This window comes from Camelus ferus, chromosome 9, assembly GCF_009834535.1.
Source record: "Camelus ferus isolate YT-003-E chromosome 9, BCGSAC_Cfer_1.0, whole genome shotgun sequence".
Taxonomy (NCBI): Eukaryota; Metazoa; Chordata; class Mammalia; order Artiodactyla; family Camelidae; genus Camelus; species Camelus ferus.
The window spans coordinates 48,594,490-48,618,631 of record NC_045704.1 but is presented as its reverse complement, the minus strand read 5'-3'; the positions used below and the strand labels follow the sequence as shown (position 1 = coordinate 48,618,631).

Here is a 24,142-nt window from a genome sequence, read left to right as displayed (position 1 = left end):
ATTATACCTAAGTCTTAACTCTGCAAAGCAGATTCTCCAACAGCAATTTGATTTTGCAGGGGTGTCAGGACAACATGTTGAGGCTCTAAGAGGCTTGGGAGATCCCACACTTGGGACTTCTTGAGATCTGACAGGCCCTCATGATGTCACAATAACATTGCCTCTGATCTGAGGCATGTCTCTCCTAAAGAAGTGGTTGGAGTTAGGGTGCCACACTCACCAGGGCCTCTGTGTTGAACAACATTAGGGAGCCCCATTCACATCATATTCTGTGCAAAGTGCTCTCTGGAATTGTTTCACCTGGGCCCTGATATTTCCTGAACCCCTGCCCTCCTGTGAGATGTCTCCTGGTCCACTTTGCTGAGAGCGCATTCTGTCCAATGGAACTTCCACTAGCTTGTGTTAGCATGCTCGTTTTCACCAGGCCTCCCCTCCAGCCCTCTTTGGAGCTACTTTAACTTTCCAGATTTGCCAATATAGAACAATTGGTTATTGTCTTTTTTGAGCCCGTGAGAACCACCTAAAGGGAAGTGATGTACCCCATCTCAAGTCATCCAGGAAGGGGGTTTATGCTGGGGCAGGGTCTGAGCTGGCACACAGTCCCAAGGAGAAGGGTCTCTTCCCTGACCCTAGCCTATGAGGCTCTGGGCTCTAGACTCACCTCTCTGTGCCCGTGGTGCTGGAGCCAACTTCCACGCGGCTTTGTCCATGTTTTCTTCAGTATTAATGACTGTTTATCAACTAGGTTTAAAAGTGTTGAAAAAGTGCCCATTTGGAAGAAGGTGGTGGTGGGCCAACTGTTCCCCTCCCCCAGCCATGCCTGTGGGGAGTGGGCAGGAGGAGGGACACTGGGGGCGGTGAGGTGGGGTGCATTTCATCCAGTAGGCCTCAAGCAGAGGTGGTGAGACTCCTCTCCAGGGCTCTAATGAAGACGATTAGGGCTGCGAATGCATCAAAGACTCATGTCCTGCTGGCCGCCTTCAAAGCAGTGCTCTCCATTGCTCTGTGCACACATACCCCCTGGGGATGCCATTAAAGTGCAGATTCTGATTCAGAAGACCTGGGGCTGGCCAGAGAGCCTGCATTCCCACTGAGTGCCCACGTGATGCGGACGTGAGGCGCTGAGGCTTCAGCGATGACCACAGTGGGGTCCTCAGATCAGTAGCGACGGCATCACCCAGAACTGGGCAGAAATGCAGATTCTCAGGCCCACCCAACCCTACTAAATCGTGCCTCTGAGGGGGCACCCAGCAGTCTGTGGGTTAGCAGGTCCTCCGGGTGATTCTGATGCTAAATTTGAGAACCACTGGCTTCTTCAGACTGCTCGTCAGAGGACCTGCTGTTTGAGATCTGCACCCTCTCAGTTTGTTACTTAGTGTGTTTCTTTGCTCATTTAACCACTGGGAGTATCTGTCATCTAGTTTTTTTGTCTTTAGTCCCATCAGCAGTGTCTTTGGTGGTGACAAAAATGGATTGTCTATTAAGGGTGCATCTGCAGAAACTTTAGGAAAAGCTTCATTTGCCATGGAATGTACTGAGTTGAGGGTTGGGGGCGATACAAAAGAGGTTAAGAATCTCCCTCCATTAAAAACACTCTAATAGCTCTAAGGTCTTGTTAAAACATAGGCTGCTGGGACACACCCCTGGATTTTCTGACTCAATAGGTCAAGGGTGGGCCCTAAGACTTTGCAGTTTTGCTAAATTCCCAGGTGATGTTGCAGCTGCTGGTCCAGGAATCATGTTCAAGAACCACCTCTTTGGTGCTTTCAGTCCCAAATGGCCATCTTTTTTCATACCTCTCCCTCTCTTGCAGGTAGGCTGGAGAGGATGAGGAGAGGGGACCCTCAGGTGAGGGCGTGTGTGTGTGTGCAGAAGGAAGTCCGCTCCGGGGCCAGACTTTAACCATCTTTATTCCAATGGGTGATGCTTACAGTTATGCGGCTCTATTAATACCCACTGCGGGACCTGGGAAGCGCCTGGGGGAGGCAGATGCTCACTCCTCCTTGGACGTGGGGCTTCCGCAGTGCTTTCCCTCTGAAGGAAGGACTGACTTAGAATGTCACCCTTTATATGCACACAGAATGGCTGCAGTTTAAACACATCAAACGGACATGGTCCTCTCTCTGGAAGGAGAGCCCTGACTCAGTTGCAGCATTAATGGCCAGGTGGGTGTTTGATCTGTAGCACTGGTTCTCAGCTGCCTTATGGGCTGAAAAGAAATGATGCCCATATCCCTCCCTGGATCAATTAAATCAGCATTTCGGGAGGTTGGGTCTGGACCAGAGTCAAGGGCAGAGAATCACTGCTCTACAGGCTGAGTGCCACGCAGGGGGCTGGGAGTGGGGTGGGGAACTCGGGTCTCTATTTGTGTCTCTCCAGGACCTGGCCTTCAGCAAGAACTTTCTTTGGGGAACAGATATGGGATTCAGAGACGGAGGGAGCATCCCCGGCCCCTGTCCCTGCAATAATTGCCCTAATGTGTCTGCTCACTGCTCTGAAAATAGTGACTTATTTGGCCTTTATGTGAAAGCAGAATAAAAAAGCACATCAAAATAGAGTCATGTCTAAGGGCTTTTTAAGCCATTATGGGATTTAAAAAGAAACTGTGGTGCCCAGCATCACGCACCGCTATGTGTGGCATGACAGAAGGTCATGTGTGTGATATCTGGGTCATCTTGTTAAAAAGGAGGATTTTGACACAGTGCTTGGGCTTTGGAGCTATGTTAAGATGCTAAATTTCGAGACTTGCCTTTACAAAGTAAAATATAGCTCTGTTTTGTGTAGTTATGATGTTTAATATGGAATATTATATTTCATGTAGATACTTGGAGTTCATATAATACAGAAATAAGTGCCCTTCTCATTGAATTGGAGGTTAAGACCTTTAGACTTGGGGCTGTTTTCTCTTTGCTTCGCCAGGCTGGAGCAACACACAGGTATCAAGGCTGAGAAGACAGCTTTCCGATGATGCAGCCGACCCTGCTTCCGACTAGGGGGTGATCCCCTTCAGGTAATAAATCCACTTGAGGCCGGTTTCGCCACTGCCTTCACCGGGAGGGCAGGCCACAATCAGCTTGCTGGTGATGGGAGTTTTGCTGCCCGATGGGTTTCCTTCGAAGTAGACTGTGATGTTGTTGATCTTCTTGGGCCTCACGGAGTCCATGGCGCGGACGGAGAAGGCCGGGTTCTCCACGATGAAGGAGAAGGTGACTGGGTGGTAGAAGACGTTCTTGAAGGGGATGACTATGCTGTACCCGGCTCGGATCAGGAAGGGGCCTTGCGGCTTGGGTGGCAGAGCCACTCCGAAGAGGGGGATGATGTACTCCCCTCCTGCAAGCGATGACAGGCTCAGGATGCCCTTGCTCTCGCCCAGGCGGCTGGGCTCAAAGTAGATCTCCACGCTGACCTCCGTGCCGCCCTGAGCCCCTGGGGCTGCAAAAATGACCTTTTCCGTGTGAAAGTCTGGACAGTCTGTCTGAAAGGGGAACAAGTGCACTCGGCTCACACATGACCCTGAAGAGCAAACCAGCAGCTCAAGTCCATCCCCAGCCCCTCCGCCCTCCAACATCACGCAACCTAGTTCTGTGTGAGGTTATAGAAAAGCTGTACCCTTATAACTCCCTGGAAGAGTAGGTATTGCTAAGTTTATCCTTATTTTACTACAGAGAAACCGAGGCCGAGAGATGTTAAATACACACGCAGAGGGATGATGTTGGGTGGTGGTCCTTGGTGCTGGTCCCCTAAATCTGCTCTTTTTTCCTTCCATGCAGATGGAAGACCAGACATGCTGGCTCCTCCTGGATGGGTGGCACTAGTTATGAACAATAAGTTGTGAGCAGAAGTGCAAGGTGTCCTTTCCACACTAGAGCATTTATTTGCTGATGAAGTGCCTTTGTGGTCTTTTCACCCATCTGGGTGCTATGACTGGAAACATTCGAGATGGTGGTTGCCCTTCAGCCTGGGTCCCTGAGTGGCTATAATGAGCAGAATCCCATGCTGACCCTCCCTGAACAGAAAGCACTGAGGAGAGACAAACCTTTGTTGTTTTAAGCCACTGAGATACTGGGGCTGTTTGTTACTACAGCATAACCTTGCTTCTCCTGATGGATGTGCATGATCAAGAGCCTTAGCCTCTTTAGAAACTGTGAATCACTATGTTGTACACCTGAAACTTATATAATATTGTAAGTCAACTATACCTCAGTTAAAAAGAAAGAGCCTATGCCTCTTGACCATGGCCATGGGACTCTGATGTTAACTGGGCACACAGCCACCCAGTGTAAGGCCACACCTCCTAGCTTCCCTTGTTGCTAGGTGTGGTCATATGTACTTTTGGTCAATGGAATGTGAGTGGAAGTGATGTACGCAGCTCCCTCATTTCCCTCCTGTGGCTGGCTGGAGTGTAGACATCACAGTCAGCCATCTTGGTCCATGTGGACCAAAGCAACTTTATATATAGAGGGAAGAGCATCAGGACAGAGGGTCTGGGTGTCTGATGTCACGGAGTTGCCATTCAGCCCAAAAATGCTTCTGCCCACAGTTATTTGAGAGAGGAATAAACTTCTATTTTGTTGTTTGGGGTTTCTGTTTTAGTAGTTAATCCTATGTTCAAACTGATTTAATAGGTAACATGTATGGAACATTTACTATGGCCCAGGCTCAGTTTTATATACATATTTAAAACTCCTGGCAGCTATCCTATGAGGTCGGGGTATTACTGCCATTTATAGATATGGTTAGAGAGTGTTAGTAAATTATTCATACAACAATAAATATTGAAGTGAGGATTCAAATCCAGGTCTGCTGGATTTCACAGCCTATAAAGCATGACCACTAAGCTCTAATGTCTCTTTTTATTGACTACTGAGCATGTTGTGGAGAGCTAACTCCCCCCACCCCAACACCAGCTTGTTAAACTAGAAAATCTGTAAGGAAAAACCCAGGCCTGGCGCTATTTGTGTCTAGTTGGGAGTTTCCAACTAGATAGAGCACCTGACTCTGAGTTTCACATTTCTGCATCCCCTGTGTCCCCCTCCCATGATTTCTGAACCCAGACTGCTGGAAAGGGAAAGGTAGAGGGCGGGGCAGGGGCTGCTCACCCTGCAGTAGTATTCTGTCTTCTGTCGGGTGTAATTGGTGAACTTGGCAAAGATGCTCTGGCCGCTGCCAAGAACAGCCTGGAAGTGCACGGGCTTTTCCGGCAGTGCTGGTGTGGCTTTCAAATTGAGCTCATATGGGTAGTAACCTAAATCACTGTTGTGCAGTGTTAATCTTCCGAAGGTTTCTCCAGCTTTCAGGGGCTGGAATTCAAATGAGAATGTGCCCTGCAAGAGAAGACAGAGGCTCCTGTGATACTGAAAGTCCGACCCATCCCTTCTCCCCCAAGGGCCTCAGAGCAGCGTGGTGATAGATGCTCATACTGATTTTGACCCTGGGGAACCTCTGTTCAAACCAGCCCACTTTTCCTCCCCTGGGCCCCTTCCAGCTTCCCCTAGTCCAGATTTTTCTGTATCTGGAATCTCTTTGCATCTAAAAATAGGTACTGGATCCCCTCTTGAGAAGCATAGTTATGGAGACGGGGGTGGGTGAGCTGGAGGGGCAGGAGGGCCAAAGGTCAGGCAGCTCCTTTTTTGCTCATAGCCAGTCTCTGAACAGCTTCCTGGGTTCTACCATCATTTGGAAAGGCCTTCTCCTTTCTCTGTTATCATCCACAGCAAAACAAAACAAGAACCAGAGAATACTGCTTATAGTAGCAAAACAAAGGAAACAGTTCAAATGCATTAGCAGTAAGAGACTGGGTAGAGAAATTATACTTTACCCACTTCAGCAGAATATTATGTAGCCACTAAAAAGGAAAAGGCAGAGCTCTAAGCATTGAAATAAAAGGTGTTGATGGTATTTTAAGTAGAAGAAAGAAGGTTCTGGAAATGTACATAAAGCATGAGCTTTTTGGTGTGGAGAAGAGTATGTCTATGTATGTATAGAAAAGAGACAGCAAGGATATACCGAATTGTTATCAATAGTTATCGTAGGGTGGGGAAATGGGATTGTGGGGGCTTTTACTTTCTATTTCACTTACTTTTGTGGCATTAAAATTTTGTTTTTATCATGAGTAGGTACTGTTCCTTTTTTTAAAAAACTAGATCTTATTGAAAAATAAACTAAAAAGGATATCATTAAAGTTGGGGATATTTATAACAGAAAATAATGCAGTACAAAAATTTACAAGATTTTACCACAATTGAAAAATTTAGATGAAAATAAACAATTGTATAAACAAATATAACTTAGAAAAGCAGACTCAAAAAGATAAAGAAAACCCATACGGTTCTGTAACCATTAAAGAAATTTAATAGTAAAAAAATTCCCCCTAACAAAATTCCAGGATTACAAAGCTTTATCTGTAAGTTCTACCTAGTAGTCTACAGATTCTTCCAGAGAAAAGAAAAAGAGGGACCCTACCTTAACAAACATAATCTTGGTAACAGAATCCAGCAAAAAGCTAATAGGAGAAAGGAAAACTGGATGCCAGGTTCCCTCCTGAACATATATACAAACATCTAATAAAAATGTTGCTCAACTCTAGCAACATATAAAAAGAGAATATTATATAACTAAGTTGGGTTTATTCCATGAATGAAAAGTTCGTTTACCATTGGAAAAACCAATCAGTTGTCATATTGACAAATTAAAAGGAAAACAATCAAATGAACATCTCAATAGATGCAGTAAAAGCATTTGCTAAAACACAACATCCAATCATAGTGTTTTTTAAAAAGCTCTTAGCAAACCAGGAATAGAAGGGGACATCCTTAATCTGATAAGGGTTATTAGTAAGAAACCTAAAACAAATGTCACAATAAATGGGAAATTTTGAAAGTTTTCCCTTCAAGATCAGGAATGAGACAAGGATGCATTCTATTGTCTTCCTCATCAACATTGTTCTGGAGGTCCTAGATAGCCCGATAAGGTGTGAAAAAGGAATTAAAGGAAAAGGTTTAGACAGGAAGAAACAAAATTGTAAATACTTACAGATGATATGACTGTACATCTACAAAACTCAAGAATATATAAATTATTAGTATTAGTGAATTTTGTTAGCTGGGTATAAAGTTGATACACAAAAATCAGTTATATTTCTAAATACATACAATAAATAGAAAATGAAAATTAAAAAAGATGCTATTTATAATATCATCAAAATATACAAAACCTATAAATAAATCTAACAAAAGATGAGTAAGTCCTCTACACAGAAAACAAAAAAAAAAGTATTATTGAGAGAAACTAAAGACTTAAATAAATGGAGATTTGATCATGGATTAGAAACCCCAATACTGTAAAGATTCACATTCTCCCTGTGGTACATAGGCTCCAAGATGGCCCCCAGGAATCCCCACGGCCTGCTATTCACACACTGCATAATCTTCTCCGACACTGACCCAGGGTTGGTCTGTGTGACCACTGGTATATGGGAGAAGAGATGGCATGTCCCTTCTGAGATTAAGAGGGAAAGACTGCGGTTTCTGTTTTGTGCACTCTTTCTCCTTTGCTGCCTCACTTTCTCTCAGGTCGCTCACTCAAGGTACAAGAATTGTCACGTAGAAAGCAGCTCCAGGGAGAGGCCACATGGTGAGAAACTGAAACTTCCAGCCAACAGCCAGCAAGGAACTAAGCCCTTTCTAACGACACATCAGTGAGTGTGGAAGCAGATTATCCAGCCCCAGTCAAACCTTGGGGTGACTAGAGTCCTGGCTGACAACTGACTACATCCTCATGAAAGACCCTGAGCCAAAACCACCCAGTTTAAGCTGCTGCTCTTGGATTCCTGATCCTCAGAAACTGTATAGGTGATAAACTTTTATTTTTTTAAATTGCGGAGTTTTGGGATAATTTTTTATGGATGAACAGAAAACTGAAACATTCTTAAAATAAAAAGCAAGAAATGATAACTGCAAAATAAGGATGGGGTGAGGGAGGGCAGGTCCTGTGAAAGGAGAGAGGTTTCTTGGGAGGTGGCAATTTTTTAATTTCTTGACCTGAGTATTGACTATACAGATATTTATTTCTTAATTTTTTGTGTAAACAAACATTTATATGCATATGTATAAACATATGTTTACATGTACATATACATATATGTATATATATGTTTTATATAATTTTCTGTATAGATTCTATAGTTCACAATGAAAAATACAAAAGTACAATAAAATAAAGGGCATGGAGACTCTCTGAAGAACAAAACAGATTCCAGATTCTGAAGGTGAAAGAAGAGGCAGAGTGGGAGTGCAGGGAACAAGCCAGGTGGCCTAAAGTCGGAGAAACAGAAGAGATTCTGATGGAATCTGGAAAGTGAGGATTTGGAGTGGCAAATTGATGAAAAGAACATTTATCTTCCCACGAGTTCATAATTCCAGCCATCTCCTCCCACCCCCCATCAAAGGTTTCTTGGGCGTCCTCCATGAAGGAGTCTATGCACGAGCAAGCATACATATGAATGTGTGTATGTTGAACACTTGATACAATATTACGGGTCCCTTGCTGTTCTTTTCAACACACATATTCATTATTACTTATATAATTAGGAGAAAGAAGAGAAATATTTTAAATGTGAGGAAGGCAAACACACATAATGGAGACAAGGATTCATAATAAATAAGTCCCTTTTACATGTATGAACCCAAGTTCTGTGGCCCTGGTTTATGTGAGGACTTGGGCAGCAGAGGAAAAGGGCACAGGAGTGATGGATCCATCGCCCCCTGATTTCCCGATCACCTTCGGGGCTGGTCCCCTCAGGACTGCAGAACGTGGACCCAGAAGCCCCAGGGTAGAGCCTCTATCACACATATCAGGGGCCCTGTGGCCAGGGCCATACCTCAGAGTTGGCCGGCACCACAAACTGGGTGGGCAGGCTGATGTCGGGCACCCTGCATTCTGTGGAGAAGGTCACTGAGTAGGGCAGGGGGTTCTCCACCTTGATGGAAGCTGATGTGCTCTGCCGGATGGGGCTCACCATCTCAATAGTTTTGATGATGCCTGAAGGGATGACCTTGAAACTCACTGTATAGTATAAGAACTCGTTGGTGACCTCATTTCGGAAGATCACCTGGGTTCAGAGAGAGTGGGAGGAAGCGGGGCAGAGCAGACGGGTTAGCCCAGGGTCCTCTGCCACTTCCGGGAACCCTTCTCCCTGTTAGCAATGCCTGGATGCGGGAAGCACAGGGACCATGCGGACACGAGTCCTCCCAGCCCATATGAATCCCGGCCAGCCAGCCCTTCTCTTCCGGTATCCCCCCAGGCCCCGCCCCCTCCACATGAGACAGCACTAAATAGCCTGAGTTGCTCTAGAAGAGGCTACAGCAGCACTGTCTAGTGCTGAAGGTGACGGTGTCCCCAGTGGGAACAGCTGAGTGGCCCTGGAGAACAAGCAAGACCTCGAGAGGTTCATGCTGTAGTGGGCTTCACTCCTTTCCTGCTGCTCCTGGAACAGTTAATAATGACAACGATGATGACAGCATCTAACACTTCAGCGAATGATCACCGTGTGCCAGGCACTGGGAGTACTTACTTACTTTACACAATTTGTAGGCAACATTACTATTCCCTTTGTTGTTTTTTTTCAAAGATGAGGAAATTGAGGCTTAGCAAGTTATTAGTTTCCCCAAGGTCATGTAAATGTCAGAACCAGGATTCAAACCCAGGTTGGACTGACTCCAGAGCTCACACATGTAACCGCAGTGCATCGTCCCCTCCTCACCCCTGCCTCTGATTTGTTGATAAGCTGCTCACCTTTTTCAGTTCTCTTCCTGGATGACTGATGGTGTTGACATCTGCTCATGTGCTTGGTGATCATTCACGTATCTGCGTCTGTGATGTAGAGTCTATTCAAGTTTTCTGCCCTTTTTAATACCTTGCGCTGTTTATCTTATTAGGTGGTAATAGTTCTTCACATCTCTGCCTTTTTACTTGCAACCTCTTCCTGCTTCTGACACTCTGTCTTTTACTTGGAGTGTTTAGTCTTTTACATTTAAAGGGATCATTTATATGGGTTAAAGTTGACCCTCTTGCTATTTCTTTCCCATTTGTCTCTTATTTTGTCATTCCTCTGTTGCTACTTTCCTGCCTCCTTTTGGATCAATGTGTACTCTTTTGGAATATATTTTATTTCCTCTACTGACTTCTTAGCTATATTTAAAAATAACAGATCTTTAGAAGTTGCTCTGGAGCTGACAACATGAATTTTTAATTTATCGAAATGTATGTAGGGTCAGTATTTTATCACTTCCCACTTTATAACTGATGCCTTAGGCTTCCCACCTTTCACTTCCTACTTCACGAATGTAACAAGCTTCCTTCAGTGTCATTTCATTGACCTCCCGCCCCACCTTTTGGGCTTTTGCTGCCATGTCTTTTACTTCTACACCTGAGCGCATCCACCTCCCAATGTTACTATATATGCTATCAACTGTCAGTTGTCTTTTTAAGGAAGTTCTAAGAAGAAAAAAAAATATATTTAATATTTATGTACTTATTTACCATTTTTGGAGCTCTTCTTTCCTTCCAGTGGATCCAAGTTTCCATTTGGCATCATTTCCCTTCAGACTGAAGAGGACCTACCCCATGTTGGAGTCAGTTTCCATTGACTGCTTTTTCTTGACAATGGGTGACATTTTCCTGCTTCTTCACAAGTCTGGTGACTTATTTGTGTACTGGACACTGTAGAGATTCTGTTATCTTCCTCATAAGAGTGTTGATTTTGTTCTAGCTGGCAGTTCAATCACTGACTTATCACCTTAAACTGGTGTAGGTTTGGTTTTATGCTTTGTTAGAACAGATCTGTGGAAAGTTCAAGGCCTTTCTCAAGACCTTCCAACTTGATGGGATTCAACCTCCAAATTTTTGTCCTCCCTGCAGATCTTGTGGGTGCTTAGTTTTAGGCTTTCTTAGGGCTCACCCACAGAAGGTCTTATACTAAGAGCATGGTTCTTTCTTCCGGCCTTTTTGGCATTTCAGCTGGGTTCCTAGGATGTTACTTTGTTCTCATTTTTTATTGCCAAATAATACTCCATTGCATTTATCCATTCACCAGTTAATGGAAATTTAGATTGTTTCCATTTTTTTTTTGGCTCTTACGAATAGTACTGCTATGCATATGTATGTACAGGTTTTTGTGTGGACCTATGTTTTTCACTTATTTGGGGTATATACCTAGGAGTGGAGTTGCTGAATTCCATGGTAACTCGTTTATCTGCTTGAGGAACTGCCAGACTGTCTTCCAAAGCAGCTGCACTATTTACACTCCCACTCAATGTGTGGAAGCTCCATTTCTCCACACCCTTGCCAGCACTAGCTGCCATTTTTTTTTCATTCTTGTCATTTCTTTGCACTCACGTGCTGCAGTCTGGTGCTATGACTCTGCTCTGTCCTCTGTCTCACTAGGAACCGCTTCCTCGGAGTCTATTACACTGTTCAGCTTTCCTCTCCTCTGTGATCTTTTATTCCAAATATTCCATTTTTCATTTTCAGGTCCTCTAATGGATTCTCTTCCACAATAGCCTGTTCTTATTTTATGGGTATGATTATCTTCCTTTATTCCTTTGAGGATGTTAATATTGTTCACTAAAATCCTTCTGTTGGGAATATATGTATGTATATGCATGACTGGGACACTGTGCTGTATACCAGAAATTGATACATTGTAGCTGAACTTCAATAAAAAAAATCCTGTTGGCTTTCATCACTCTTTTATCTCAGGGGTTCTTTTTTGCCAAACTGGTATTTCTATTTTATGGCGGGTTTCTTCTTTTCCCTTCAGCTGTTTCATGATTCCTTGGTTTTCAGGTTCTTCGTTAGCCTGTCTGTGAACATGATTGGAGTGGGTCAGCCTTCCTTAGTGACTGTAGGTGAGGAGGAGGAGGTGATGGGCTGCTGGGTGGGTTCTGCCAAGACCTCTTCTGGAGAGGGGAGATGTGTTCCTAGATTCTTCTTTTTTTCCACTTTAAAATCTTTCCCTAGGTGATTCCATCTTCCATGTTAGTTTCAAATACTATCTATCGGTGGGTAATTCCCATAGATTCTCTTCAGCCCTGTCCTCTCTTGTGAGCTACTGATCCACAGAAGCTCCTTTTCTTTGATGCACTTATCTCATCTTGTAACTATGCAATTATTTGATAAATGTCCATCTCCCTCCACTGGATGGTATGTTCCAGGAGAACAGAGACTCCTATCTTTGATCACTGCTGTGTTACCAGCACCTAGTATAGTATATGGCACATGTGCTCAGTAGACACTGGTAGAACTAATGAACGGATCAGGAGAAACAGCTCATGTGTGAAAGACCCCGTGGTGCCTCAGAGTCGAGGCTCTGAGTTGAATCCAGGCTCTGACGTCACTAACTGTGTGTTAAGTGATCAGCATGGGGCTGGACACTCTATGAGCACTCAGAAAAGGGGTCTTTCATTATTATTATTATTACAGTCTGGTGTTTGCTGGTCCAGTGTTCCCTACTGCTTAAGGATTTTCATGGTTCTGCTGTCTTGAAGACTTGGCATAGGCCTGCATGATGACTGGCTGGCCCTGCAACCTGGCCTCATCTTCAAGAGTCTGGGAATCCTGAATGCCTGTGCCAAGTCAGTCTAAACAGTCAGCCCAGCAGGGTAAGGATAGGCTGGCCATGGGAGGACACCAAGGTTGTCAACCCTCAGGGCCAAACCTCCAGGGTCCCAAGGCAGTGCCTATAACATGTGGATACCTTTGCCATGTACAGTCCCTCCTTGTGAGAAAAGAAGTTCAGCTTGTAGTCTTTCTTGGAGGCAGACAGCACATCAATGTAATCAAGGCCCTTTAAGGTAACACTGAGGTCAGGCCTCTCTGGCTTCACCATTTCTACAATGACCCGGAATCTGGAGGCACATAGGAGTATAAGACGGGAGGACAGATAACATGAGGCAGTTTGCCCGAAGGAAAGACAGCAAGGTACTATCTCTACTCTTGATTTTATGGAAAGCACGTGGGTCCGGGGTTCTAGTTCTTTGTCACTCCCATTTACTAACCAGGCACTGAGTCAGCACTTGACATGTGCTACAGGCCTTTAGTCCTCATAGTGCCTGTGGGAGGTCCATCTCGGTATCCTCCGCATTTTATGAGTGAAGAAACAGAGGCCAAGAGAAGGAAGATAACACACTCAGGTAGCAACGCCTGGTTATCGGCAGAACCAGCACTTAAACTTCAGTCTGAGCCTTTACCCACTGAGAGCAGGCAGCTCTCAGTAAGTTACATGTCTTCTCCCAGCCTCTGGGACCAGGCTGGTTGGCCTCAAGCTCCCCTAGCTCTTGCGTTCTCCTCTACAATCTAGAGGAGTTCCACTGCAAGTACAGGGTCCCAGGGACGGCCTTCTCTGGCCAGTGGCTTAGGTGATAAGAGAGAACCCTCAATAATTAAACAACCATGATTTTTGTTTTGATAATAATAATAACAACAGCTGACATTTATGGAGCACTTACTTTGTGCCAGGCAGTGTTCTAGGGGATTGATGAGTCACCAGCCACATAGCACTGAACAGGAGACTCTCTCTGGAGCCTTAGACTTTGGGCAGGGCTTGGCCACATCAGGGAACTCTGTCTCTGACCCTTTGCCCTCCAACATCCTCTCAAGGCCCTGCCCAGGGGAGGGGCTGGGCTTGACAGTGGGAGTCTTCCCTCCAGTTCCCCATCCCCTCACCTCTGGGGCTTGTTCAGCCAGTTGGTGATGGGTAGGAGCTCAGTGTAGGGCGTCTTACATGGCACTTCGCGGAAGATATTGGCTACGGCTTTCGGGATCTCAGAAGTCCCATGCAGCGCGTAGAGCCAGCCCGTCCCGTCCGGGAGGGGGAAGAAGAGGGTACCCTGAGGAGAAGAAGACATGCGGTCAGAAGGACACAGAGGGCCCTCTATTCTGTACCTCTCAGAATAGTGGTAGTGACACAGGATTAATGAAGGCTCTGCCAATACATGTAACACATAACACGCTTGGTAATATGTTTCTGAGAGCCATAAAAATGTTCATGTGTGTTTGGACCAGGAATGGAATCCCATTCCAGGAAACTTCCTGAGGAAAAATCCTTCCAGAGAAAAAAGTTACATATATACATACATGTGTATATTAGAAGTGTTTATATTATATTGATGAAAATATGGAGGTAACATAAACATCCAGGAATTGGGAGATGTTAAATAAATTACAGAACTCTCATTCAATAAAATATTAGTCAGTCATTACAAATGATCATGAAGACTACACAGTAAATATGAAAATGCTCAAAACTCAGGATGCTGTGAGGACAGCTGTGACTGTGTCTGAGTAAGGGTTGGTAGAGAAGATAGAAGAAAACAGTTCTTTTTCTTGGCAGGCGGGTAGAAGATTGTGGTTTCTTTGCTTTTTTTTGCTTTTTATTATAGTCACTATGATGTTATTCATGCCCTTAAGCTAAAAATTGATTGCTTGATGCTTACTTAGTCCAGGATTCCATTTCAGAACTGAACACCTGGTTCCAAGAGAATCCCCTAAATATGAAAACATATAGGCAAAAAAGGAAGCCCTGGACTTGATAATCTGTGAGTCCCCATTGTTCCAACATGATTTGCGGGGTTCCCTCTTGTTCTCACATTGTCTGAGCTCCTAACCTCTCTTGCACAACTCCTCCTCCCAATCATGCCAGGAAACCAATGAGGGGGGGCGCTCAGCCTACCTGATGCTTGCGATTCTCCAAGTTCATGGTGCGAGGCCTATAGGTGATCTCATAGGGCTTGTTCTGCTGATGGGGCTCCAGGGTAATGAACTCGGGCCCCTCCCAGTGCTCGCCCTCAAAGATGGGGTGCAGGTTCCAGGTCTGGTTGGTGCGGTTTGAGAGCAGGATGGTCTGTGTGTGCTTGGAGCGCACCTGGCAGGTGAAATTCACCACCTGGAAGAAGACAGGCACTTCAAGCAGGCAGTGGAACTTACAAATCTGCATTTTAAGGAAGGGTTCAGGCTGGAGATATTTATATTTGGGAGATGTCAGTATAACAATGTTTTTTTAGGGTCAAGAAACTAGATGAGATCATCAAGAAGTAAGTCTATTTAGACAAAAGAAGAAATTTCAGGACTAATTCCTAACTGGCGCACTTCAACGTTAAGAAAAATCCAAAGAGGAGATGGGAAGGAGCAGGTAATAAGGTGGGAGGAAAACCAGGAGAGGGCAGTATCCTGGAAACCACGTGAACAAGTGTTTGAAGGAGGAGGGACTTGTTCAAGGTGTCAGATGCTATTAACAGATCAAGCAAGATGAGGGGTGAGAACTAGCCATTGAATTCAGCAATATGGACAGTGTGCCACCAGTGTAAAGAGAGTCAAAGAGATCACGAGTGAGACAAGAACAGAGTTCAGCAACAGACCCACACATATACCATCAACTGGTTTTTGACCAAAGTGCAAAAACAATTTAGTGGAGAAAGGGTAATCTACCCAATAAAGGTGCTGGAAAATTGGATATCCATGTACAAAAAATAAAATAAAGTGAATTTCAATCCATATCTTACACTACATACAAAAATGAACTCTAAACAGATTGAAGATCTAAATGTAAAACTTGTGTCCTGAATATATAAAGGAGGTCAATACTAAGAAAACAAACAGCCCAGATAAAAATAGAAGATTTGAACAGTTCAACAAAGAAGATATATGGATGGCAAATAAGTACCTAAAAAGATGCTTAACATCATGAGGCATTAGGGAAAGGCAAATTAAAAACCACAATGAGATACCACTATGCACCTATTAGAATGACTAAAATGAAAAAAACTGACCACATCAAGTGTTGGTAAGGATGTGGTGTAAGCCTAAGAACCACTGGAAAACAATATGGTAGGTTCTTAAAGAGGTAAACATATACCTGCCCTATGACCTAGCCATTCTACTCTTACACATTCACCCAGGAAAATGAAAGCATGTATTCTTGCCAAGACTTGTACATATATGTTTATAGCATACTGTATGATTCCACTTACATAACATTCTTGAAATAACAAGAGATGGAGATCAGGTGTCATTCTGACCATAAGCAACGTTGCCAGGAACACAGCTGACAGACCAGTATTAGGTTTCTAGGAACAGGGCTGGCAGAGGGTTAACCCAAGGACATACGTATTTTTTTAAACGACAGAGAAGGAGAAAGGTGTTCACCTTTTACTTCCAGAGCTCATACAAGAATTTGATCTAGCCAGAGATGTCAATACAACCTTCCCTGAGAATGAGATGCTTGAGTTGAGGGCTGAAGAATAAATAAGAATTAACTAAATGAAGAGGGAGAAATGAATTTATCAGCAGTGGGAATAGCATATGCACACAGAGGCCCTGTGGTGGGAGGGAGCAGGTCTGAATACTTGATGTGGGCACCCAGGACTGTTTAAACAGAACCACTAGTTTCTAGAAGGCCTGAATGAGTTCCCTCATGGGGCTTGCTGGACCCACTCTGGCCACTGGCCCACCCGTGGGCAGCAGCTACTGACCTCTTTTACTGCAGGTGGTCCCACGCAGACTCCAGACAGGGTTAGGCTCAGAGGACTGCCTCCCTGGATGAAGCAGAGCAAGTTTTTATGGAGAATCTCTTTGCCCACCTCAGTGGGATGGTAAGTCACTTCGAAAGAAACCTCCATGCCTGCAGTGATATAGCCTTCTTCTGGGCTGATGGAAAAATGAGGCTCAAATTTTCTGGCATCCCATTTAAACCTTTTCCAAGACAAAAGGAGACAAGGAAGACAGTTTAGTAATATCCTGGGTGTGTGTCCTCAACGCTGCTGAGAAAAGAGATTTTGCCTGGGCTTTTAGCTGGGAGGTTCATCCCCTTGTATACCCCTTGGGACCTGGGAGGAGGAAGACTGCCTGGCAGAGCTGAGCCAGTGGGACAAAGGCCAGGTCAGTCCTGGGTGGATCTCTTGGCTCCCCCTGGAAACTGAGCAGGATGGGAAGCAGCGCATTTTATCTCATTCCCCACAAGTGACACAATGGGGAACACATGCATGAACATGCTTACATGTCTGTACCCAAAGTCACATAGCTGGGAAGTGGCTGCGCCGGGACTGGAACCCTCCCTGCACTGCCTCTCAGGTCAGATCCAGGAGGGTGGAGACAATCCCTTCACATGAGAGCTGCCCCTGTTCTTGGTGGCATTGGGATCCGATGGCCCTGTGTGGTTTTTGCTCTGTGGTCTGGCACTCGGTTCAGGCAGGAGGCAGAGGGTGGATGGTGCACACCAGTGCTTGCAGGGCCACAACCTTGGGGCACCGTTCACATTGAGGCCGATGTGAAGGGTTCCCCCTGCAGGTGTGTGGTGCACAGCTGGGCATGGCCGAGTAGTGACAGGGACAGGAACCTGCTAGCAAGAGGGAAGAGCCTGGAAGGAGACCTGCCGTTAATATAGCTAGGTCCTAATCCCGTCTTTCTCACTTCCTGGCTGTGTGACCTCAGGCAAGTCACCTAACCACTCTGAGCCTCCACTTCCTCTGTGAAATGGGAAAATACAGTACCTACCTTAGGGGGTCCTGGGATGGGGAAATGGGATCTTATATGTAAGCACACTCAGCATGGCACCTGCACATTGTAGGTTCTTGCTCAATGTATGATTATGGGAAAGTTACTTCATCTCATTCCACCTCGACCTTCTCTGCTGTAATATGGATCAGTCATAGAACTGTCCTTGGGTTTACATGAGATGAGCCATGTGGAGGGCGTAACACAGGCACCGAGCAAATGTTCCTTATCATGTTAGTTTTAGTAATCATGGCAGCAGTGATCACCCTGGTGTGGCTGCCACTGTCACATCTTGAGGGAAGGGAGGGGATGTGAAAGGGAGGGGAAAGAAAGAAGTGGCCACGTTGGTAAAACAAATGTCTACTCCAAATCCAGGGCGAGTCCAGGCACAGAGGCTGTCCTACCTCGCGCCCACGTCGCCTGTGTTCAACATGAGGATGCGACGCGTGGCTTGCGTGTGACACACGACTGGTCCGAATGCAAGGTGCTCCTGGTCCAGGGAGATCTCTAGGGCCTGGCAGCAGCCGTTGAGGAGGAAGAGGGGCCGCAGGAGCCCCATGCACTCCATGAAAACCTCCTCGGAGAAGGGAGGGACGCGCTTCTTTGGGGCAAAGGTGACTTCCAGCTTACAGACCTCTTTGGGCTTCAAAGAGATGTTGCGGAATGGTGTCAAGGTGATGACCTAGAAAAAAGGATGATGAGAGTCAGGAGCTGAGGGCAGTGGGGCCAGGGGAGTTCCTGCTGCTGGGACTGTAACAGGCCAGGGATAAACTCACTCGGCTCTCTCACCAGCCACGTCACTGAGTTTGAGTTCCTGCAACTTTATGTGACTTACTCTATGAGGAAGACTCAGATCAGCTGTACAAAATGTGTGGCTCGTAACAGGCACTCAGTGAACGTTAATTCCCTTTTCCACTCCTTGCAAATAACCCCTGCTCTTTTATGAGATGGTAAAAGCAAGTTTCAAAATGGTCTAAACATTGTAATTCCATTTTATTTTTAAAATTGTGTAGGAAAAATGGGAAAGATAGGCACCAAAATGTTAAGTGATTATTTCTGGGTATGAGATTATAGCCAAAATGTTTTTCTTTATGATTTTCCACATTCCTGAAATTTTCTGCCCTGAAGACGTATGCGCATTAGAGCCCAGATCTTCTGAATCCCATCAGGGGCAATTCTCTGTCTGCTTCCCTGATGCCCATTAGAGGGATGCAGCCTCTTGAAGCCTTGGTTTCCTTACATGTAAAGTGAGGGGAGCAGAGGCACCGCCCAGAGCTGTTTTGGTGAAGATGATCAGAGGCCGCACAGGGAGCCCTCAGAAAGGCCCAGCTCACTGACAGGGCCTGAGAACTGTGAGGTGTCAGGGTCACCAGAGCCATCACCCGTATCACCAGGGGGCGTGAAGAGGCCACGGGGTCCCCGAGCACTAACCTTGGGTTCCTGGAGTTCTGGAGTCGAGAACAGGACTGACTGGTTAAATGTGAGCTGGGCCTGGCTGTTGTTCATGATGGAAATTGTCTTTTTCACCACCTGCCCAGGCAGGATGGCTCCTAACTTCACAATCTTATTGGCTGGATCTAGGACTAAAATCTGTGGGACAAGAAAGAGAGTAGGAGGGAGCGTTTGTCGGTCAATGAGAAAAACAAACATGACACATGTGCCCTGGTGGGGCGGGGGGATTCCCTCTTTCTGAGTCCCGCGTCTTCACACTGGATGGGCATCTGCTTGCTCAGTAAACATCTATGTGCATAATATGACCACTCAACAACTTGTCACATGATGATGTAATTCAGGCTGGGTGAAGCACTGTGAGGGGAAAGCTCAGGGTATGGGGGCAGAGGCAGCCTGGAGGTGAGGGAGACCTTCCTGAGAGCTGAAGGAAGGGCAGGATCTGTGGTGCTGTCCAGCACAGGGTCAGACAGGACCCAGGGAGGAGACAAACTGTGGCAGGGCCCTGAGCTGGAGGGAGCAGCCCCGTCAAGGCCTGGGGCTGGGAGCGATGGGGAGATGTGAGAAATAAGTCTGGGGGGTGTCAGGTTTTATTCTGGGAGAAGTGGGCAGCCAGTGAGGCATGGAGTGACTCAAAATCAGCCGTGTATTTTGTGGGGGGCTCTGGTGCGCTCCTTTGTGGGGATGGACTGGAAGGGGCAGGATGGAGAGCCTTGAGAAGTGAGAGATGATGGTGGCAGTGGAGGTGGACAAGGAGATTCACTTCAGAGTCCTCCTCTAAAGCACTGATCCAAATGCTGGCCTGGATCAGGCCCAGATCAGGCTGGGCCTTGCCCTCCAGGATGGCATAACTCCCAATGAGCAGCATCCACTGGTCACTGTCATTTGACCAGTCACCAAACTGTACCCCCTGACCGCCACAACGATCTTTCTATCCAGCTCACAAGTTTCCAAGTTGTCTGCAAAGGCAAGAGCACCTCCAGCACCAGCCCGTGAGCTCCTGGAGGTCACCTCTGGGTTTTTGCAAAGTACCTACACGCCATAGATGTGCCATGAATGAATGAAAGAATGACCACAGGAACGAATCAGTTATGTCAGAAGAGACACTGCCACTAGCTCGGGTGCAGACACACCGCATGCCTGGTCCTGCTGCTCCCCTGGTTTGATGGGAAGGCTGCCAAGAATATAGCCCTCCCATTTTTTTCTGGGCTGCTGAAATGTCCCATGCACTACTGAGACTCTTGGAAGGTCTTCAGTCTCCCCAGACCTCCCATGAAATGCAAATACTCCCACCAGACAGACACCTTAAATGTTTACCAGACATTGGGAAGGAAGGGCTTCGCTTTCTATGAGGAGCACCTGGTAGATGAAAGACCCTCAATCGAGTATACTCCTGGGACCTGCGACTGGCTGGAAAGCGCTAGTCAACGTGGTGTTAAGGAAGGATGTTCTATCACTGCAACGTATGTTTGTACACATTGCTTATAACAGACCTTGCCTATGAAACCTGAAAACAAAACACGCCCCAATATGGGAGAAAAAGGACATGCTTGGGGTGTTGCATCTGATAGTCTCAAATTTCTCCAAGGAGAAGAATGTTTCTCCAGGGCCTGTGACTACTTGTCCCCGTTGATCCAGCACAGTTTGGTATTTGGTGTTGAGTGAGATCCACGTGACTCACTTGAGTCTGCTCTGACAATTCACCCTGGGTGGGACTGACGGGGGGCTGGTGATGAGGAGGGGAGGAAGGTGCAGGCTCAGGTGGGTGAAGGTGGCTGGGAAGGGCGGGTAGGAGGGTGCCAAGTCCGGGGATCTCCCCGACTTGTCTCTTACCTTCATTTCAGTCCCTTTCCCTTTGATTTCAACTACTTGTTGTGAGAGCCCATTGATTTCAAAGGGGATGAGTTCTCGATAATCGATGCTTTCTCGTGGATAAAAGGTGATCGGAATCTCCAGTGTCTTTCCTGGCTTTATCACATCGACTCGGAAATTCACCTCGAGGTAGCTGGTATTGATATACAGACAATCGATGCTAGAGAAAACAGGAGGACAGTGTGTAAGCTCTCAGATGGCCAACCTGGCGGGACTGTTTCGGACCCCAAGTCTCTTCAAGCTGAGCACTGCTGCATGTCCTGCCCTGCTGTCCTGGAGTCAGAATTTAAGGATTGGAAGGGACCTCGGCAATGATCCAGCCCACACTTTCCGGGCATAGTCAAGCTACTTGTCCCAGATCATATCCCCAGATCCTGGCAGAGCCAGGCCTCAAATTCAGTCTCCTGACCCTTTTCCGGGGGCTCCTTTCCCTTTCTTTGTCCTCCCTTTCTTGATAATGCAGCTTGTGGTTTTGTACCCTCTCACAGAAGGAAGTGCTTGCTGAAGTGACTGGGGGGAGAGCATAGTGGAGAGGAGTATGCGTTCCAGAGTCAGACAGACAGGAGTTTGGATCCAGGCTCTATCACTAGCTGTGTGACCCTAGAAAAATGACTTAGCCCAGTTGGGTCACTGTGTCCTTATCTGTAAAATGGGGATAGTGATTGCTATCTCATGAGGTGGCTGTGAGAATTCAATGGGATGAAGTGACCAAATCATCGCTAAACAGGGGACATAGGAAACATTCCTCAAGGGGAGCTGAACTAATTTAACCCTCCTGTTGGAGAGATAGTATTGTTACTCCTCACTTCAGGCAAGGAGAAAGAGGCACAGAGAGTTTAAAAAATTTGCCCCAGGTTACACAGAGAAGTTCTGGGACTTGAACCCAGACCTGTACTAGCCAATACGGTAGCCACTAGACCCATGTGGCTAGCAAAATTAAAATTATTACAATAAAGTAAAATTAAAAAATCATTGCTCAGTGGCAGTAGTAACATTTCAAGTGCTCCACAGTCACATGTAGCTATAGGCCGCTGTATCGGACGGGGCGGATACATAACATTTCTGTCATTGAAAAAAGTACTAATCCAGAGAACTCTGAATAAACACAGGTCTCTGGAGATTTTGTTTTGTTAGGTCTTGAAAAGGGCCCAGAAACCTGGACTGGAATGTTCTACACAGGGATGGCGCAGAGGTGGGATTTGAATCAGAAGGCTTAAGCTCAGCAAGGATCTGCCATTTATGGCAAGGTCACTGGCCTGAGAAATTAACTTTTTCACTCTTCAAACCTCAGTTTCCACATCTAGTACATGGGAAAAATAAATGGAGGCCGCCAAACCTCACATCAGGTCATTTGGCACTGCCCTCCTCATTTTCAGAAGATTGTTTTATAGCAGAGTAGCTCATGCTACCCAATTATCATTGTTAGTGCAGGGGAAGGGAGACTCCAGATGCATGCCCATCTATGTTTGACTCTTTCCCACAGTCCTTCCTTTTCTGTCTTGGCGGGACGTCACCTGTGTGAGGGCGGGAGGTCCCACAGGAGTGGCAGAGTCATCTGGAAGCTCTGGGAAGCCTGCTTACCTCATAGATGTTTCTTCCTTGTTGGTGACAACCAGAACTTGTTTATATGGGGGCATCCCAGCTTGGTAGATGAAGCAGGTCCCAAAGTTGTAGCTGGTGAAGGAGAAATGGACGGCTGGGCTCACGGCACAGCCTGAGATGCTGCACGTGAATGTTGGACCGTGGCTGATCTGTGGGGAGGGAAGGGTGGTGGAGTGTGACTGGGAGATGTGAGAGGAAAGGGTCCTTAGGCCCTCGGGTGAAGGAGGCAAGCAGTGAGTGCTTTAAAAAAATTCAGGTCCCAGGGCTCCATCTGCAGAGATTCTGATGAACAGGTTAGGAGTTTGTTGATTAAAAAAAAACAAGGTGGACTACTCTGTACAGGATCTGACATTGACTCTTGCTTTGCTCCTGCAGCAACGATTCCACTGGAAGGCGGAGGGGCGTGGCAGAGATGGCCTGTTCCCACTCAGCATCCTTCGCAAGGCTTCCTTATGAGCAGGACTCTGATTAGCTGCCCATGTGCTAATGGGGGAAAAATCTGTCACTTCCCATCCTCCCTTGCCGCTAAGGGTGGCCATGAGACAGAGTTCTCAAGATAAGAATGCTGTGAGTGCTTTCAGTGTTGGACAATGTTAAATGGTCTCACCTTGATTTTGAGTTCCAGGTCCTTCAAGACACACTTCTTCAATGGCTGGAAAGACAGGGAGGTGTGAGCACTCTGCCCCACGTCCACACTGCCTTCGATGGGGGAAAATTCCAAGTACTGCAGCAGGGATTTGGGGCCGGACAGCTCCACCTGGAAACTGAAGTTGAACTTTCCAGTGTTGATAAAACCGAATTCACACTGGACACATTCATTCAGCTCCACCTGAGAGACAGAGAGTAGTGTTGTGTGTTGAATGAATGCAAACCACAGTTCTCTTCTCTGGGGTCAGGATCTGTAACATGTTGGAGGAAAACATCCTTTGGGTGTAGGGATGGCAGACGACACCAGTGAGCTGAGTATCCCGAGCTTAGTGTAGTCAGATATCCCAGCAAGAGCTACTAAGTGCTGGGGGCCCCTCAGAGCTGAAGAGTAAGATGACAATTTAATTCTTCGATGTCCCCTGGTAGCAAAACATCCTTCCTGTGTGTTTAGGACAAGCATTCTCCCCCTTCCCTACCATCTCTCTAACCCCTGGAATGTAAAATGAGAAAAGCTTTCCCATCAAAACTATGCACATTCTGGGGATGGCGCTGCTGCTGGAGAGTTTCTGTTCTGGTCTCTTGGCAGCTGAAACAGAGATCCAGCTAATACTCACTTGTACTGCCTTTCCCAGCCAGTGTGGAAACAAGAGGGCAAGTCCACTCCCACCTTTACCTCATAGAAGTTGACAATGGTGGTCTGGTTGGGAGTCAAGAGAGTGATGGAGCCAGTCCTGTCCTTGCACTTGACCTCTACATTCATAACGTAGCCCTCAGCTTTGACATTTAAGGTCAGAGGGTGGACTTTCTTTTTCACGTTGCAGATCAAATTAAAATTCACATCTCCTTCCTGCGTTGGTGTGAAGAAAATATCAATTGGGAACCTGTGGGGGAAGAAGACAGCAGACTAGATAAAACCTCCTGAAGAATATGGGTGGGATGGATGAGCAGATACATGTTGAAGAAAAAGCACCAGAACTCCAAATCATGATGAATTTTGAAGGTTTGCCAGGCAAGGTGGCCACTG

At 46.2% G+C, this 24,142-nt stretch overlaps 1 protein-coding gene and 1 long non-coding RNA gene across 3 annotated transcripts in view; one reads left to right on the top strand and one right to left on the bottom strand.

The window, feature by feature from the left end:
- The window catches only part of LOC116665804, a 46,838-nt gene extending 44,216 nt beyond the window's left edge, over positions 1 to 2,622 (top strand). Inside the window, exons 3-4 of one of the 2 annotated variants that reach the window (XR_004322497.1) lie at positions 1,814 to 1,848; positions 2,081 to 2,622. This is a non-coding gene — a long non-coding RNA (uncharacterized LOC116665804). The remainder of the gene's footprint in view (positions 1 to 1,813; positions 1,849 to 2,080) is intronic. The other variant, XR_004322496.1, reaches the window with a different exon arrangement.
- Positions 2,623 to 2,774: 152 nt separating this feature from the next.
- Positions 2,775 to 24,142, bottom strand: part of HYDIN (HYDIN axonemal central pair apparatus protein) — a 373,932-nt gene continuing 352,564 nt past the window's right edge. Inside the window, exons 76-88 of the mRNA XM_032486698.1 lie at positions 23,792 to 23,999; positions 23,078 to 23,299; positions 22,450 to 22,619; positions 20,830 to 21,028; positions 18,979 to 19,137; positions 17,952 to 18,229; positions 16,527 to 16,746; positions 14,729 to 14,941; positions 13,723 to 13,886; positions 12,755 to 12,905; positions 8,879 to 9,109; positions 5,100 to 5,324; positions 2,775 to 3,475 (exon numbers count right to left, since the gene is read on the bottom strand). Coding sequence (XP_032342589.1) covers positions 2,990 to 3,475; positions 5,100 to 5,324; positions 8,879 to 9,109; positions 12,755 to 12,905; positions 13,723 to 13,886; positions 14,729 to 14,941; positions 16,527 to 16,746; positions 17,952 to 18,229; positions 18,979 to 19,137; positions 20,830 to 21,028; positions 22,450 to 22,619; positions 23,078 to 23,299; positions 23,792 to 23,999 — 2,926 coding nt within the window. The 3' untranslated portion in view covers positions 2,775 to 2,989. The remainder of the gene's footprint in view (positions 3,476 to 5,099; positions 5,325 to 8,878; positions 9,110 to 12,754; positions 12,906 to 13,722; positions 13,887 to 14,728; positions 14,942 to 16,526; positions 16,747 to 17,951; positions 18,230 to 18,978; positions 19,138 to 20,829; positions 21,029 to 22,449; positions 22,620 to 23,077; positions 23,300 to 23,791; positions 24,000 to 24,142) is intronic.